This window comes from Chlorocebus sabaeus, chromosome 9 (assembly GCF_047675955.1).
Source record: "Chlorocebus sabaeus isolate Y175 chromosome 9, mChlSab1.0.hap1, whole genome shotgun sequence".
NCBI classification, from domain to species: Eukaryota; Metazoa; Chordata; class Mammalia; order Primates; family Cercopithecidae; genus Chlorocebus; species Chlorocebus sabaeus.
The window spans coordinates 72,179,863-72,196,573 of record NC_132912.1 but is presented as its reverse complement, the minus strand read 5'-3'; the positions used below and the strand labels follow the sequence as shown (position 1 = coordinate 72,196,573).

Below are 16,711 nucleotides of genomic sequence, written 5' to 3'. Positions count from 1 at the left end.
ATATATAGTATGTTTCAGGAAAATCAATAATAGATACAATAAATTTTATACCAGCCTCGGAAACAAGTATTGGTATTTTAATTTTACTAGTGAAACAAGAAAAATGTTTTTCCAATCATATTAAATCACTTTTAAGACATAATCATTCTTAGGTAGACAACTTGAGTTTTTCACAAATAGCACCAGGATGTCCTGATGGTACGACAGACAAACACAGGTCTAGGAGACGTAAGACTAAGGGCCCTGCTTTTCTACTTCCTAATTGTGTCACCTTGAAAGTTGTAAAACTGGCCAGGCACAGTGGCTCACACCCATAATCCCAGCACTTTGGGAGACCGAGGCAGGCAGATCACGAGGTCAGGAATTCAAAACTAGCCTGGCCAACATAATGAAACTCCCTCTCTACTAAAAATACAAAAATTAGCTGGGCGTGGTGGCACACGCCTGTAATCCCAGCTACTTGGGAGGCTGAGGCAGGAGAATCGCTTGAACCCAGGAGGCCGAGGTTGCAGTGAACTGAGATCGCACCATTGCACTCCAGCCTGGGTGACAGGGGTAGACTCCCTCTCAAAAAATAATAATAATAATAAAAGTAAGTTGCAAAACCTTCCTGAGCTTCAGTTTCTTTTCTACAAAATTGGACAATAATATTCACCCTGCCTTTATGTGAGGATACAATAATCATCAATAAAAGCACTTTGAAAACAAACCCTCAATAGTAGTTTTGAGTGAGGAATAATACGTGAATTCAGGCCAGGCATGGTGGCTCACATATGTAATCCCAGCACTTTGGGAGGCTGAGGCTGGTGGATCACGAGGTCAGGAGTTTGAGACCAGCCTGACCAACATGGTGAAACCCTGTTTCTACTAAAATTACAAAAATTAGCCCAGTGTGGTGGTGCATGTCTGTAATCCCAGCTACTTGGAAGGCTGAGGCAGGAGAATTGCTTGAACCTGGAAGGTGGAGGTTGCAATGAGCTGAGATCGCGCCATTGCATTTCAGCCTGGGCGACAAGACCAAGACTCTGTAAAAAAGTGAATTCTACTTTTTTTCTATGTGTTTTCTGTACTTCTGAAATAGTCTAAATGTACAATAACTACTCTTTATTAGAAAAACAATGAAAAGCCGGGAGCAGTGGCTAACATCTATAATACCAGCACTTTAGGAGACCAAGTGGGCAGATGGCCTAGCTCAGAAGTTTGAACCAGCCTGGGCAACATGGTGAAGCTCCAGCTCTATCAAAAATACAAAAAATTAGCTGGGTGTCGTGGAGCGAGCCTGTGCTCCCAGCTACTTGGTAGGCCGAGGCAGGAGGATCGCTTGAGCCTGGAGGCAGAGGTTGCAGTGAGCCAAGATCAGGCCACTGCACTCCAGCCTGCGTTGACAGAGTGAGAACCCTGTCTCAAAAAAAAAAAGAAAGAAAGAAAAAAAAAAAAAGAAAAAGAAAAAGCAATGAAACACTTTTATCTTTATTTATTTATTTATTTATTTATTTTGAAACAGGGTCTCATCTGTCACCCAGGCTGGAGTGCAGTGGCACAATCTCAGCTCAGTGTAGCCTCAACCTCCAAAGTTCAAGAGATCTTCCCACCTCAGCCTCATGAGTAGCTGACACTACAGGCGCACAACACCATGACGAGCTAATTTTTTGTACTGTTTTGGGTGTATAGAGACAAGGTCTCACCATGTTGCCCAGGCTGGTCTCAGACTCCTGAGCTCAAGTAATCCTCCTATCTCAGCCTCCTAACATGCTGGATTACAGCATGGGCCACTGCTCCCGGTGCAATGAAACATTTATAAAACATAAGGTATACAAAAGTCAGACACCAGTATTGCTGTAACTGATTAACACACATGATTTAAACAGCTGAGAATGAGAAAATTCTTTTGAACTGGACCAGCCGTGGTGGCTCACACTGTAATCCCAGCACTTTGGGAGGCCAAGGCGGGTGGATCACGAGGTTAGGAGTTCAAGACCAGCCTGGCCAATATGGTGAAACCCCATCTCTACTAAACATACAAAAATTAGCCGGGCATGGTGGCAGGTACCTGTAATCCCACCTACTCGGAAGCCTGAGGCAGAAGAATCATGTAAAACTGGAAGGCGGAGGTTGCAGTGAGCCGAGATCACGCCACTGCACTCCAGCCTGGGTGAAAGAGTGAAACTGTCTCAAAAAAAAAAAAAGAAAATTCTTTTGAACTGAGTGGAATAACCCCAAGATAAATTGTTGGCCAGGCATGGTGGCTCACACCTGTAATCCCAGAACTTTGGGAGGCCCAGGCGGGCGGATCGCTTAAGCCCAGTAAGGTGGAGGTTGCAGCGAGCTGAGACTACACCACTGCACCCAAGCCAGGGACAACACAAAGAGATTTTGTCTCAAAAAAAAAAAAGTTAAGTGAAAATAGTAAGGTATAGAGTAGTGTGAAAGTGTGCTACCTAATACGCAAGAAGAGGGAGGGGGAAGAGATATGAGAATATGTATACATATTATTGCTATGAGCATAAAGTATCTCTGTATACACAAGAACTTAATATATTAATTACTCGTGAAGAGGGAAACTAGATGGATGAAGATCAGGGAGAGGGAGACTTTTGTTTTATGTTCCTTTTGTGCCTTTTGAAGTTTGAGCCATATGAATATATTAATATTACCTGTTACCAAAAAATGATTAGAAGTTTTAACATAATTAAGCAACTACAAGTTTGCATTTAGAAATACAATCTCAGAAACACAAATTACAAAATATACGTGTATTTCCTATGATTTCTATTAAAACTCCATTTAAAAAAGATCGATATGAAGTCTTTCCTATTTCTACAATTTTAGAAGAAAAGCAAGAGTCACAGCTTATTAGTTTCTTGTCCTAAAATGGGAAAATGTTTAATTGTATTTTCTGATTATAATACGTATTCATTGAGTAGTACTCAGAAAATATAGAAAAGTACAAAGAATAAAATAAAAATTATTCATAATCCTATCACCCAAAGAAAGATATTTTACTAATCATTAAATGTAATTACTGAGAACAGTTCATTTCTAATTAGATAGCACATATTACTCACTATACCTGTGCTGTCCAGTATGGCCGCCATGAGCCACATGTGGCTACTAAACACTTAAAATGTGGCTAGTCCAAATTGAAATGTGCTGTAAGGGTAAAATACATATTGGACTTTGTATACAGTGCCAAAAAAAAAGAGTGTAAAATATGTTGTTAATAATAATTGTTTTTTAAGAGATGGGGGTCTCATTATGTTGCCCAGGCTGATCTCAAACTCCTGGGCTCAGGTGATCCTCTCGCCTCAGCCTCAAAGTAGCTAGGACTACAGACATGCACCACCATGCCAGGCTAATAATAATTTTTTTTTTTTTTTGAGACAAGGTCTCACTGTGTCACCGAGGCTGGAATGCAGTGGTGCGATCATAGTTCACTACTGCCTTGAAGTCCGGGGCTCAAGAGATCCTCTTGCCTTAGCCTCCCAAAGTGCTGGGATTACATGTGTGAGCCATCACATCTGGTCTATTTTTTTTTTTTTTTTTTTTGAGATAGAGTCTCATTATGTCACCAGGCTGGAGTACAATGGCGTGATCTCGGTTCACTGCAATCTCCACCTCCCAGGTTCAAGTGATTCTCCTACCTCAGTCTCCCGAATAGCTGGAACTACAGGCACATGCCACCATGCCTGGCTAATTTTTGTATTTTTTAGTAGAGACAGGGTTTTACCATATTGGCCAGGCTGGTCTCAAACTCCTGATCTCAAGTGATCCACAAACTTCGGCCTCCCAAAGTGCTGGGATTACAGGAGTGAGACACTGTGCCTGTTCCCTAATTTTTTATATTGATTGCATGTTGGAATAATATTTGGGGAATACTGGGTAAAATAAAATATATTTTTAACTTTTGGGTTTTTTTTTTTTACATTTTTATTGTAGTTACCAGAAATTTTAAATTACCTATGTGGCTGGGCAAAATGGCTCATGCCTATAATTTCAGTACTTTGGGAGCCTGAGATGGGAGGACTGCTTTAACCCAGGAGTTGAAGACCAGCCTGAGCAACACAGTGAGACCTCATCTCTATGAAAAAATCTAAAATTACCAGGCATGGTGGTGCACACTTGTCGTCCCAGCTACTTTGGAGGCTGAGGCAGGAGGACCGCTTGAGCCTGAAAGGTCAAGGCTGTGGTGAACCTGATTGTGCCACTGCCCTCCACCCTCCAGCCTGGGCAACAGGGTGAGACCCTGTCTCAAAAAAAAAAAAAAAAAAAAAGGCCAGGCGTGGTAGCTCATGCCTGTAATCCTAGGACTTTGTGAGGCAGAGGCGAGTGGATCACCTGAGGTCAGGAGTTTGAGACCAGCCTGGTCAACATGGAGAAACCCCGTTTCTACTAAGAATACAAAAAAATTAGCCAGGCGTGGTAGTGGGCATGGTAATCCCAGCTACTCGGGAAGGTGAGGTAGGAGAATCCTGGGGGTAGCTAGAACCCTGAGGGCAGGCAGAGGTTGCAGTGAGCTGAGATGGTGCCATTGCACTCCAGCTTGTGCGACAGAGCAAAACTCTGCCTCAAAAACAACAACAACAACAACAAAAAAAAACCTATGCGTCTCATGTATTTCTTTCTTTCTTTCTTTCTTTTTTTTTTTTTTGAGACGGAGTTTCACATTTCACTCTTGTTGCCCAAGCTGGAGTGCGATGGCACAACCTTGACTCACTGCAACCTCCACCTCCCGGATTCAAGCGATTCTCCTGCCTCATCCTCCAGAATAGCTGGGATTACAGGTGCCTGCCACCACACCTGGCTATTTTTTCTATTTTTTAGTAGAGACGAGGTTTCACCATACTGGTCAGACAGGTCGAACTCCTGACCTCAGGTGATCCACCTGCCTCGGCCTCCCAAAGTGGGATTACAGGCATGAGCCACTGCACCTGGCCGCATCTCGTATATTTCTATTAGAATTGCATTTTACTATTTTACATACAGGTCTCAAAAATTCTCAACAAGAGTATCCACTGATGGCTTCAATGACCAGTTGACAATGTAAGAAGGCAAAAACTTCCACCATAGAATCATGACAGACAGCCACATTTACATATGAAGTCTTCTGAAGTAGGAAAAATGAATTTTTGAACCATCAAAATGATACAAACTTTTACCTTATCTAGCCTTTTTTGTAAGGGTACAGCAATAAGTTTTAAGTTCTATTTAAATCCGATGAAGATTCTTTTTTAAAATCTGACTCTCGGGCCGGGCGTGGTGGTTCACGCCTGTAATCTCAGCACTTTGGGAGGCCAAGGTGGGCAGACCATGAGGTCAGGAGATTGAGACCATCCTGGCCAACATGGTGAAACCCCATCTCTACTAAAATACAAAAAAAAAAAAAAAAAAAATTAGCCAGGCGTGGTGGTGCACGCCTATAGTCCCAGCTACTCAGGAGGCTGAGGCAGGAGAATCACTCGAACCTGGGAGGCAGAGGTTGCAGTGCCGGGATCACGCCACTGCACTCCAGCCTGGCAAGAGAGTGAGACTTCATCTCAAAAAAAAAAAAAAAAAAAAAAAAAAACTGACTCTCATTTTCTGCTTAAAATGAATTATCTCCTATTTGTATTTTTACTTTCCATTTTCTCTCTATCCCCTCAACCCCTTCTCAAAGACTCTTAGAAGAAAGGAATAGGGTAAGCTGAACTGAAGGGAAAAAAACAAAAACAAAAACCTGACAATATTCATCAATGTGCTAAGTATCCATAATACTTACTTCAGTTGTCTATTTAATTCTTCAACATAATTCTTTTGGTCCAATATGGCAGCAATTTGAACATTCCTAAATGAGGAAAAAAGTAGCTTTGTGCTAGTTTAAAAGGTATTTATTAAGTAAAAAAAATCTAAATCATCTAAAATTATTATAAAACTAAAATAATAAAAGTGTCTTGCCTTTAAAATAAAACATAAGAATAACAGTAGGCTATGTACTAAGAATCTATAACCTTTGTTGAATAAATCACTTGTCAATAATAGACTTAACAATACCATTAGTGTATTTTAAATTTAAACATAATTAGGGCCAGGCACAGTGGCTCACCCCTGTAATCCCAGCACTTTGGGAGGCCAAGGCAGGTAGGTCACTTGAGTCCAGGAGTTCAAAACTAGTCTGGCCAATGTGGTAAAAACCTGTCTCTACTAAAAATAACAAAAATTAGCCAGGCATGGTGGCGGGTGCCTGTAATCCCAGCTACTGGGGAGGCTGAGGTAGGAGAATCACTTGAACCCAGGAGGCGGAGGTTGCAGTGAGCCAAGATCGAACCACTGCATTCCAGCCAAGGCAACAGAACAAGACTGTCTCAAAAAAGAAACAAAAAACAAACAAACAAAAAAAAACATAGTTCGATCTTGAAGTAAACCAGTATTTGCAAACTTGTGAATAATAAGCTTTCATCTTTTTTATTCCAAAAAACAGTTATTAAAATGGGTCTCAGAAACTACAGTTATAACCAAAGGTCCCACTTCATACAATTAATAAAATCTCCTTCTCCTAAGTGATTTTCCATAATCTGCTTTGTAAAGCTTGTAATGGAAGTGAAAATGAAATGAAGAAGTCACAGGGGGGAAAACAACAAAATAAAACCACACTGTAGATAGATGGATCTTATAATGATTTGTAAAGAGCTATATAAAAAACCCAATATGCGAAATAAGTTATGAAAAGCATACCTTTCTTTATTTCCAATATCTTCTTCATTCTTTAAATACATAGAAAAATCAATCACTCCAACCTGAAGTAAATAAAGATTTTTTTTTATTTAAAGGGGAGAAAATACTTTATCAGAAGTACCTTTACTGAATGTTACTCTTAATATTCCTTTAGTGTTTAACAGTCCTGTTTACAACTTCAAATGACACCTGATCAAGGAGGAACTGTGCAAACTGAAAACACTCTGCATTTGGCACTAATCACTTTCACTTACTTGTGAGTCTAAATCCTCTCCCTTCACACACAGATTAGCATCGATCACATTCAGGCCAACCAGCAGCCCAACAATTACTGCTCCTTCTTCTTCCATCATTAGTGCATGATACTCATAAAACTCACTGTGAATTTAAAAAATAAGGACTTTAAATCACAAATTTATTTCAAAAACTAAAATTTAAAACCACCATTATCTTCCTAATCTTCTACCTTACAGAAATGGAAGCCATCTCAGTTAGGTACCTTCAAATTAGGCTTTACACATGTGAATAACTTTTTATATTTTTTAAATTTAAATGTCTCTATTGAAAAATCAAAAGGACTGAAGGAGATAAAAGAGGAAAAAATGTTTTGAGAGAGAGAAAAGAGGAGCAAAAAGGGATGAAAAGAAAAAGTGGCACCAGACACGGTGCCTCACGCCTGTAATCCCAGCACTTTGTGAGGCCAAGGCAGGAAGATCACTTGAGGTCAGGAGTTCAAGACCAACCTGGCCAACATGGTGAAACACCACCTCTACTAAAAATACAAAAATTAGCCAGGCGTAGTGGCACACGCCTGTAATTTCAGCTACTCAGGATACTGAGGCAGGAGAATTGCCTGAACCCAAGAGGCAGAGGTTGCAGTGAGCCAAGATCACGCCACCGCACTCCAGCCTGGGCAATAGAACAAGACTCCGTCTCAAAAAAATAAAAATAAAGAGAGGCAACACTAAGCCCTGGGATATTTCTGACTCAGGCGGATATAGTGACTGCTGCTAATCTGATTATGATATATTTTATTAAAGTTGAACTTTCAATCCTCAGATTTATTAAGACCTTGGGATAAAGACTAAGGAGGAAAATGAACATATGCAACATTTCAAAGCCCATGTTCAAGTCAATGCATTTGATAGGTGATTATAAATCTTAATAGATAATTATAAATTAAAGACACTTTGGGATATCTACATTCTAAAAACTGTTCAAAAAGAGAGTTGTAAAAGAAATACGATAGTCCAAAAACTAAGTCTCATCAACATACATTCAGGGAAGTAGTTATCACTGTCTCACGCCTTCGTTAATAAGTCCCATGTACATTATTTAATCACTTTTATTATCCTTCAGAATACTGAGAAGCTGTGGGTACTTAACGTATGGTCATTCTCGTTTAACAACTGGGAAAACCACAATGTAAAATCAGAGTCACAAGTAAAACCAAAACCAGGACTAAATTCTCCACAACATCAGAGAGGCACTCTAACAGAACAAGAATGAATGGAGGGCCACCATGGGCCCACTCCCTTGGAGAACTGATTGCCTTGCTCTAAAAGTCTGTCTTAAATAAATGTTTGGCCTTCATTTTATTTTATTTTTTTGAGACAGGGCCTCACTCTATCACCCAGGCTGGAGTGCAGTGGCACAATCTCAGGTCACTGCAACCTTCCTCTACTGGGTTCAAGCAGTTCTCCTGCCTCAGCCTCCCAAGTAGCTAAGATTACAGGCATGTGCCACCACACCCAGCTAATTTTTGTGTTTAGTAGAGACGGGGTTTCACCACGTTGGTCTTGAACTCCTGACCTCAAATGATCCACCCGCCTTGGCCTCCCACAGTGCTGGGATTACAGGCATGAGCCACCACACCCAGCCAAAATAAATGTTTGGCCTTCAATTTAAAGTGTGCCCACAATACAGCTGAAGCAATAATATGGATATTCAAATTCTAAAAAAACCCGAAAAACAAAAAGCCTATGAAATTAAAGCCCCAAATTCCAACACAAATTTTTATCCATAGAATTAACCATATTCAGAAAAATAAAACTAATTGAGAAATGTACTATATATAGCACTTTCCAGGCAGGGGAAAAGAAAAAAATTTTAAACAAAGAGGAAGAAATGTAATATATATAAATTTCCCCATCCTGGCTGATAACAAGTTTACGGTATTCATATATAAGGCTAGTTCCTGATCCATGTTATGCCTCCATCATGTTTTTCTGTCTCATTTTGCTCCTCCTTTTATTTTATATCATTTTATTATATGTTATATATCCTTTCATATTACATCTTAAATCCTTTTTGGAAGACAGCATATAAATAAAATTAAAAATGAAAAGATCACGACTTAATAGTACTAACCTTAAGAGATCCCTCTGAATAATCAAGCAACGTAAGTAATCGGCCATTTTTTTTTGCATAAGGGCTAATCGAAGCCATGCTCTTGCTCGACCCAGAGGGGTCCTAAAGAGAAGAACCAATTGATCAGAAAACAGCCCTAGCCCAAAGATCACATCTTCTATCTTGAGAGGTATACATTAACAAGGAAGAAGGGCATTTTTATAATGGTTTTGTTTTCATTTTCATAGGTTTATCTTTTTGAGCACACAGACCAATCCCTGAGAGCTGGGTAAATCTGTTCCTCCTGTAGGACATGTAGGTACTATTTAATGTCTTGGAAGAAATGACTCTAAACACAGTAGTGTGTCGCTTAATGACAGGGATACGTTCAGAAAAATGCGTTGTTAGGTGATTTCATCATGGAGTGTATATTTGCAAACCTAGATGGTATACACGCCCACACTATATAGTATACCCTATTGTTCCTAGGTTGCAAAACTATATAGCGTGCTACTGTACTGAATGCTGTAGGCAATTGCTACACAATTGTTAAGTATTTGTATATCTAAACATGGAAATGGTAAAGTAAAAATAGAGTATTATAATCTTATGGAACCACTATCATTGAATGAAATGTTATGCAGTGCAGGACTGTGGTGAGAATACTTCTATAAGAAATGTTTAGGTGGACATGGTGGCTGACACCTGTCATCCCTACACTTTGAGAGGTTAAGGTGGGAGGATCACTTGAGTCCAGGAGTTAGAGGACAGCCTGGACAACATAGAGAGACCCTGTCTCTATAAAAAAAAAAAAAAAATTAGGTCAAAAAAATTTAAATTAAAAAATCAAAATGCCAAGTATGTGCCTGTAGTCCCAGCTACTCAGGAGGCTGAAGCAGGAGGGCTGTTTAAGCCCAGTAGGCACCGGCTGTATTGAACAGTGATTCACTGTACTCAAGCCTGGACGACAGAGTGAGACACTGTCTCAGAAAAAAGAAAAGAAATATTTAGCCTGAATGGACTTAGCCTTCTAAAAATAAATATTAAAACTTCACCAGGCTGGGCCCAGTGGCTCGCCTGTAATCCCAGCACTTTGGGAGGCCAAGGCGAGCAGATCACAAGGTCAGGAGTTCGAAAGAAGTCTGGCCAACATGGTGAAACCCCATCTCTACTAAAAAATAACAAAAAAATAGCTGGACTTGGTGGTGGGTGTCTATAATACCAGCTACTCAGGAGGCTGAGGCAGGAGAATCACTTGAACCCAGGAGGCGGAGGTTACAGTGAGGCAAGATTGCACCATTGCATTCCAGCCTGGGCAACAAGGCAACACTCAGTCTCAAAAAAAAAAAAATTGTTTCAACAATAAGGCACCATAATGTCTTCAAAAACATAGGTAACATTATATCTGAATTCTAGAAATCATAACAAAGCTAAGAGGGTGCCAGGCTAGTAATTAAAGAGAAATTTAATGTGCTGCTTACTGGTTTTCAAATGTTTCTTTAATCCGGTTGAATTTAGGAAATTAAATCTCATACCTCTCTTACCAGAGTTCTATCTGTTATTAAAAACAAAAGCAGCCTGGCGTGGTGGCTCACGCTTGCAATCCCAGAACTTTGGGAGGCCAAGGCAGGTGGATCACTTGAGGTCAGGAGTTCGTGACCAGCCTGGCCAACATGGTGAAATGCTGTCTCCACTAAAAATACAAAAATTAGCCAGGTAAGCCCGGTGCAGTGGCCCACGCCTGTAATCCCAGCACTTTGGGAGGCCAAGGTGGGCGGATCAAGAGGTCAGGAGATCGAGACCATCCTGGCTAACATGGTGAAACCCAATCTCTACTAAAAATATAAAAACATTAGCCCGGCGTGGTGGCGGGTGCCTGTAGTCCCAGCTACTCAGGAGGCTAAGGCAGGAGAATCACTTGAACCCAGGAGGCTGAGGTTACAGTGAGCCAAGATCGCACCACTGCACTCCAGCCTGGGCGACAGAGCAAGGCTCCATCTCCAAAAAAAAAAAAAAGAATATAAGAATTGAGTCTTAACACTTTACACCTACCAAAAATTTTCAATACTTATGAGTTCTTAGCTAACATACTCCAACTTTTAGGATATTTTACATACATTTGTCTGATGAAACAGGCTGGTGACATTATAGGTACCAATTTTCAGAGGAAGCACAGTAATTTACACCAGTCCTAGGGTATATAAGTGGCTTATCTGAGAACTGGAATCTCCTGAGTCTGTGCCCTGGATTCAGCCTAAATCAGTCTTTTATCAAATACTTACTGACTTTCTACTACAGTCAAACTAATTTAACACTCAGAAAACAAAGATGCATAATTGATATATCCTATCTTAAAAGGACTTTCAATTTCCTACAATACAAGGCAGAACAGTGAGTGGTTAATTCTGATTGAAGGGGCTAAGAAAAACTTCATAAAGGAAATGGGATTTGAGTTGAGCCATAAAGAATGAACATAATTTTATTAGAAGAGGATTAGAAAAAGGGGACTTAAGACTAAGAGAAGACAATAAGCTAGAGTGTGAGGTACTTTGGAGGAACAATGAATACACTTCTGTGGCTAGGGATGAACAAGTAATAGGCCTCCTTACTTCAGACCAGGCAGATCCCGGACACTGGCTCCTATTTCCTCTGCTTCTGGGTACAACTTCTCCACCAGTTCCAAAGGGCCCCAGATGGTTTTGTTATAACTCAAAAATGATTTTCTTACTGAAAAAAAGAACACATAATGCACACAACGTCAACATATAAAACTGTAGTTAACTTATTTTTAAATATTTAGTTTCAACATTTCTAACTTAACATACAATTATTCAGAGACCTTTCCTCTCTTTTATCCACTACATATCCCAGTGGATACGGAGCCTGTGCAAGTAGGATCCTGTTGCCCATCCTGCTATTTTTTTCCTGCATGATAAAAAGGCACAGTGACCATTCTTTCATATCAAATAGGCAGTCAGGCAATTAAAGTGAAAAATGACTGCACTCATTCTCTACCATTACCAAAATAAAGGCTAGTGGCCCTAGCTGATTGATCTTTATAAGTTTATTAAATAAACATAGCACAAATAAAAAGTTATTTTATTTTTTATAATAATGCTTTTGCTTTTTGTTTTTTTAGTAAGTAGAGATGGAGTTTTGCTATGTTGACCTGGCTGGTCTTGAACTCCTGGCCTCAAGTATTCCTCCCATCTCAGCCTCCCAAAGTGCTAGGATTACAAGCATGAGCCACCACACCCGGCCTAAGAAGTTATTTTAATTTTAAATATGAAAAATTGTTAATTTCCTTTTCCTTGTATTTTATTCTGAGATTTAGTCAATATAAAACCATGAAATTGCCATACATTTATTTGTTATTACTGACCAGATCTCCTGCAAAAAAGGGTGCCTATCATATACACCACCCAAGGATAACCAAGATAGGCAATTTTTCCCGGGGGTAGAAAAATCACACACACAAAGTAGCTTTACAATGATTTATCCAGATAAGCCTATAACTGCTAGGACATGGTTCAACATATATTGTGAAGTAAAGGATAATACAGTCTAAAAACAGTTTTAAATTTAACTATTTTGGCTATAATTTGGCAAACTATATTTCAGTAGGCTTGGGGAAAATCAAGATGCACTCCTGGGTGACAGAGTGAGACCCCTATCTCAAAAAAGAAAAAAAAGAGGAGCATGGTTATGGTTAAATAAAATATGCCATATATATACCTGATATAATTCTGATATAGACATCTATGTAAATGGAAAGATCTCCAAGCTATATCATTATTTTTTTTTATTTTTTTTGAGACAGAGTCTCACTCTCTCTCCCAGACTAGAGTGCAGTGGCACGATCTCAGCTCACTGTAACCTCTGCCTCCCAGGTTCAAACAATTCTCCTGCTCAGCCCCCCCAAGTAGCTGGGGCTACAGGCAAGCAGTGCCACATCCAGCTAATTTTTGTATTTTTAGTAGACACGGGGTTTCACCATGCTGGCCAGGCTGATCTCGAACTCCTGACCTCAAGTGATCTGCCGGCCTCAGCCTCCCAAAGTGCTGAGATTACAGACATGAGCCATTGCACCCAGCCATTTTTTTTTTTTTAAAAGAAGGAAGTCACAGAATAATAGCATGAGTACAATTAGAGTAAAAGAAAAAAAAAACAGAAAAGGGATAAGAGAATATCTAATTCTCCCATTTTCTTTCTTTCGAGACAGAGTCTCACTCTGTAGCCCCAGGCTGGAGGGTAGTGGCACGATCTCAGCTCACTGCAACCTCCGCCTCCCAGGTTCAAACGATTCTCTTGCCTCAGCCTCCTGAGTAGCTGGGATTACAGGTGAACATCACCAGTCTGGCTAATTTTTGTATATTTTGGTAGAGACGGGTTTTCACCATGCTGGGGAGGTTGGTCTTAAACTCCTGACCTCAAAGTGATCCACCCGCCTCAGCCTCCCAAAGTGCTGGGATTACAGGTGCCCAATTTCCTTTAGATAAATTAATAAAAGAGAATGACTAAAAACCGTGTTTTGCTCTGTGTACTTCTCTGTTGTTTGATTCACGTACAAAAAGAGTATATTTTGCTAGTGTTTATATATTTTAAGAAATTGCTTTAAGTCTTTAAAGAAAAAGAAACGAGTATGCTAATAACATCACATAGGATTTTCTCAAATTTTGATGTCAAGGCTTCCTTCTTGTTTTGAAGTACTTTTTATTAAAACAAGGTTTAGGTAAATCTTTGGGGTTTTTTGTTTGTTTGTTTTTTGTTTTGAGACAGGGTCTCTGTTGCCCAGGCTGGAGTACAGTGGTAAAATCACAGCTCACTGAAGCCTCGACCTTCTCAGGCTCAGGTGATCCTCCCACTTCAGCCTCCCGAATAGCTGGGACCACAGGCATATGCTGGGATTACAGGCATGAGCCACGATGTCCGGCCAGTCAAGCTTCTTTTACTCTATAATAGTCACTCTAGTGTACAACTCTTACACAGCCCTCTACATAGATACTCATCATATGAACTAGAGGCCAAAACTGTGAACAATTATTATAAGTAAAAGCACAGTTATTATGCAATTAATATTTTAAAGTAAATATAAAACAAACATTTTATATGTAACAATAATTCAATATGTACCGATAGTAGAATACAATATCTGCTGTTATCATCTTCAGGGATGGCTCATATTTCTACAATAACTCCATCCAGAAGATATTTCTACATATGTTCGTGTATGTATCTAGGAGGTTTCTATTTCAACAATCTACTATTTCAATGCACTTTTCAACAGGGTTTGAAGTGTTAATGAGCTCATAACAGTATCATCAGCTTTAAAATATAACTCTATAATTGTCCTAGAAAACAGAAACCAGTTCAGATTATGTAAGTTTAAAAAATTTAAAAATCAAATATTCTGTTTACAAAACATTAACAACTAAGCATTTTCTGAAGATCATTATTAGACCATTATTAGAAAACATAAAGAGATATTTTCTCCCAAAATCAATCCACTCAATATTTTTTAGTGCATAGTAATAGTAATTATGGCCTCAAAAAATAACCCATTCTCAAGGGCACTTAAAATGGAAAAAGGGAAATTCTAAAATGAATTAATTTTTTAAAATCTCACAATACCTTTAAGACCGTGTTTCAGGCAATGTTCCATAACAACAAAGAATTGCTGCAAGGGGGGATAATCAGAATCCAAAGTGCGGCCAAAGCTCAGGGCAGATTCAATGAGTCCTTTGATACTCAGTTTAGCCATGTTTAACAAGTTTGCTCTCTCTACAGCGGTGGGGTCTTTTGTAGCTGAAAACACAAGAAAGGAATCCAACATCATTTGCAAGACACGACAATGAAAAAAATACACAAACCCTTCCCTTCTCCTATAAAAACCAACAGTAGTTTGCTGTTCCTTGGTTGACAAATTCTCCCCAGCTAAACTACACCCTTGATTAACTTCTCTTTATGTCTCTCACATATACTGTAAAAAATTTCCAGCCAGGTGCGGTAGCTCACGCCTGTAATCCCAGCACTTTGGGAGGCCGAGGCAGGCAGATCACGAGGTCAAGAGATCGAGACCATCCTGGCCAACATGGTGAAACCTTGTCTCTACTAAAAATACAAAAATTAGCTGGGCGTGGTGGTGTGCACCTGTCATCTCAGCTACTTGGGAGGCTGAGGCAGGAGAGTCACTGGAACCCAGGAGGCAGAGGTTGCAGCGAGACGAGATCGCGCCACTGCGCTCCAACCTGGTGACAGAGCAAGACTCCGTCTCACAAAAAAAAAAAAAAAGAAAAGAAAACAGAAAATCTCCATGACCACTCTAGCAAAAGTTTATGAATTATTCTCAAGATCCTGCGAATCTGTCATTCTCCTGTATTTATTTAACTTTCCTGGTACCTCTTCATAGAGAATGAGTTTTTAAAATGATCTTCTGTGGAGATAAATTTGGGCTGAAAGACAACATGTTTAAGGGCCTCATGCAAAAGGTGAATAGCAGGTACCATCTAAGGATGAATTCCAAGGCAAAAACGTTCAGAATAAACTGGCAATAAAATAAAGGTAGTTAAAATTCTAGGATTCCACTGTCACCCACAACAAACATGATAGGTAAAATACACTGACAAGTAAGGGGAGACAGGAGAAGCCGTCCACTTCTTTCAGTCTATCCTCTTTCTGTCTGGCTTCTTCATTCTGACTGTAGTTCTATGCATGACTGTTTGCATGACTATTGCATGACTGTTTTATTTTCAAAGAGAAAAGCAGAGACCAGTTTTACATTAATGCTTCTCAGCCATCCACACAGTTGAGGAAGGCCACAGCGCCAGGCTGAGTACCAAGTTAATACATGCATATTCCAAAAGGCCTGATTTTTAATTGATATTTTTAAGACACAGTATCATCAAGCAAGATGTTTTCAATTCACAAAAATATTGTCCTCCTTCCCACAAATTTTATTCTCAGTTTACTTAGAAATTCAGACGCTTCTCCATCATCTCGTCACTGTTGTGACTGGTGGAAATACCTTCAACAAACACAGATGACAAAACTAAGGTGTGGAAAAACGAAGCACTTAATATAACACTTCATAATCTCTGACAAATGTACAAGTCATCAATGTGTCCGTTTTTCCTTCACTGAACAACAACAACAACAAAACCCAGAGTCTCCAAAGATTTAGTATTCTAGCTCTGATTTCTGGATAGCTAGGCATGAAGCCTGACACTGAATCCTAAGCAACCTAAAATGCAAACAGCCACAACTGCTATGGCCAAACTGCCTGGTGGAAAAATGTCCACACACGACATTCCTTTAAATCTGCATCGTGGTCTGACTCCCACTACTTTTCGGGAGTGAAACCACTTGATGTTTCATAATCCGTGGCAACTCTCATTTTTAACACAGCCCATCACAATTCCTAACATGCGATGCCACAACCACACAAAGGGTGTTTTGCAGCTGCTGGGAGGCAGATCGGTGCTGGGCACTGGCAGTTCCCACGCCGAGGGGCGCTCACACCGCGGCCACGCCCCAGCTGCGCTCCAGGACTCCTCCGGCCGGGACACGACCCCCAAACCCGGCCGCAGGCGCGCGAGGACTCCCAGGGCCAGTGCCTGCACCTTGCCAGGACCAACCCCTTCCCTGCTTCTCTTCC

General features: G+C 40.1%; 1 protein-coding gene across 9 annotated transcripts in view; it reads right to left on the bottom strand.

Moving 5' to 3' along the window:
• RUFY2 (RUN and FYVE domain containing 2) overlaps window positions 1–16,711 on the bottom strand; it is a 64,381-nt gene that overhangs the window by 47,018 nt on the left and 652 nt on the right. For 6 of the 9 annotated variants that reach the window (XM_007963261.3, XM_073019089.1, XM_073019090.1 and 3 more), the window contains exons 2-7: window positions 14,689–14,862; window positions 11,667–11,784; window positions 9,079–9,180; window positions 6,963–7,086; window positions 6,709–6,770; window positions 5,756–5,821 (exon numbers count right to left, since the gene is read on the bottom strand). In XM_007963261.3, the coding sequence (XP_007961452.1) occupies window positions 5,756–5,821; window positions 6,709–6,770; window positions 6,963–7,086; window positions 9,079–9,180; window positions 11,667–11,784; window positions 14,689–14,862 (646 nt within the window). Of the gene's footprint in view, window positions 1–5,755; window positions 5,822–6,708; window positions 6,771–6,962; window positions 7,087–9,078; window positions 9,181–11,666; window positions 11,785–14,688; window positions 14,863–15,681; window positions 16,698–16,711 lie in introns of those variants that run through there. The other 3 variants (XM_038009152.2, XM_007963268.3, XM_007963263.3) reach the window with 2 other exon arrangements.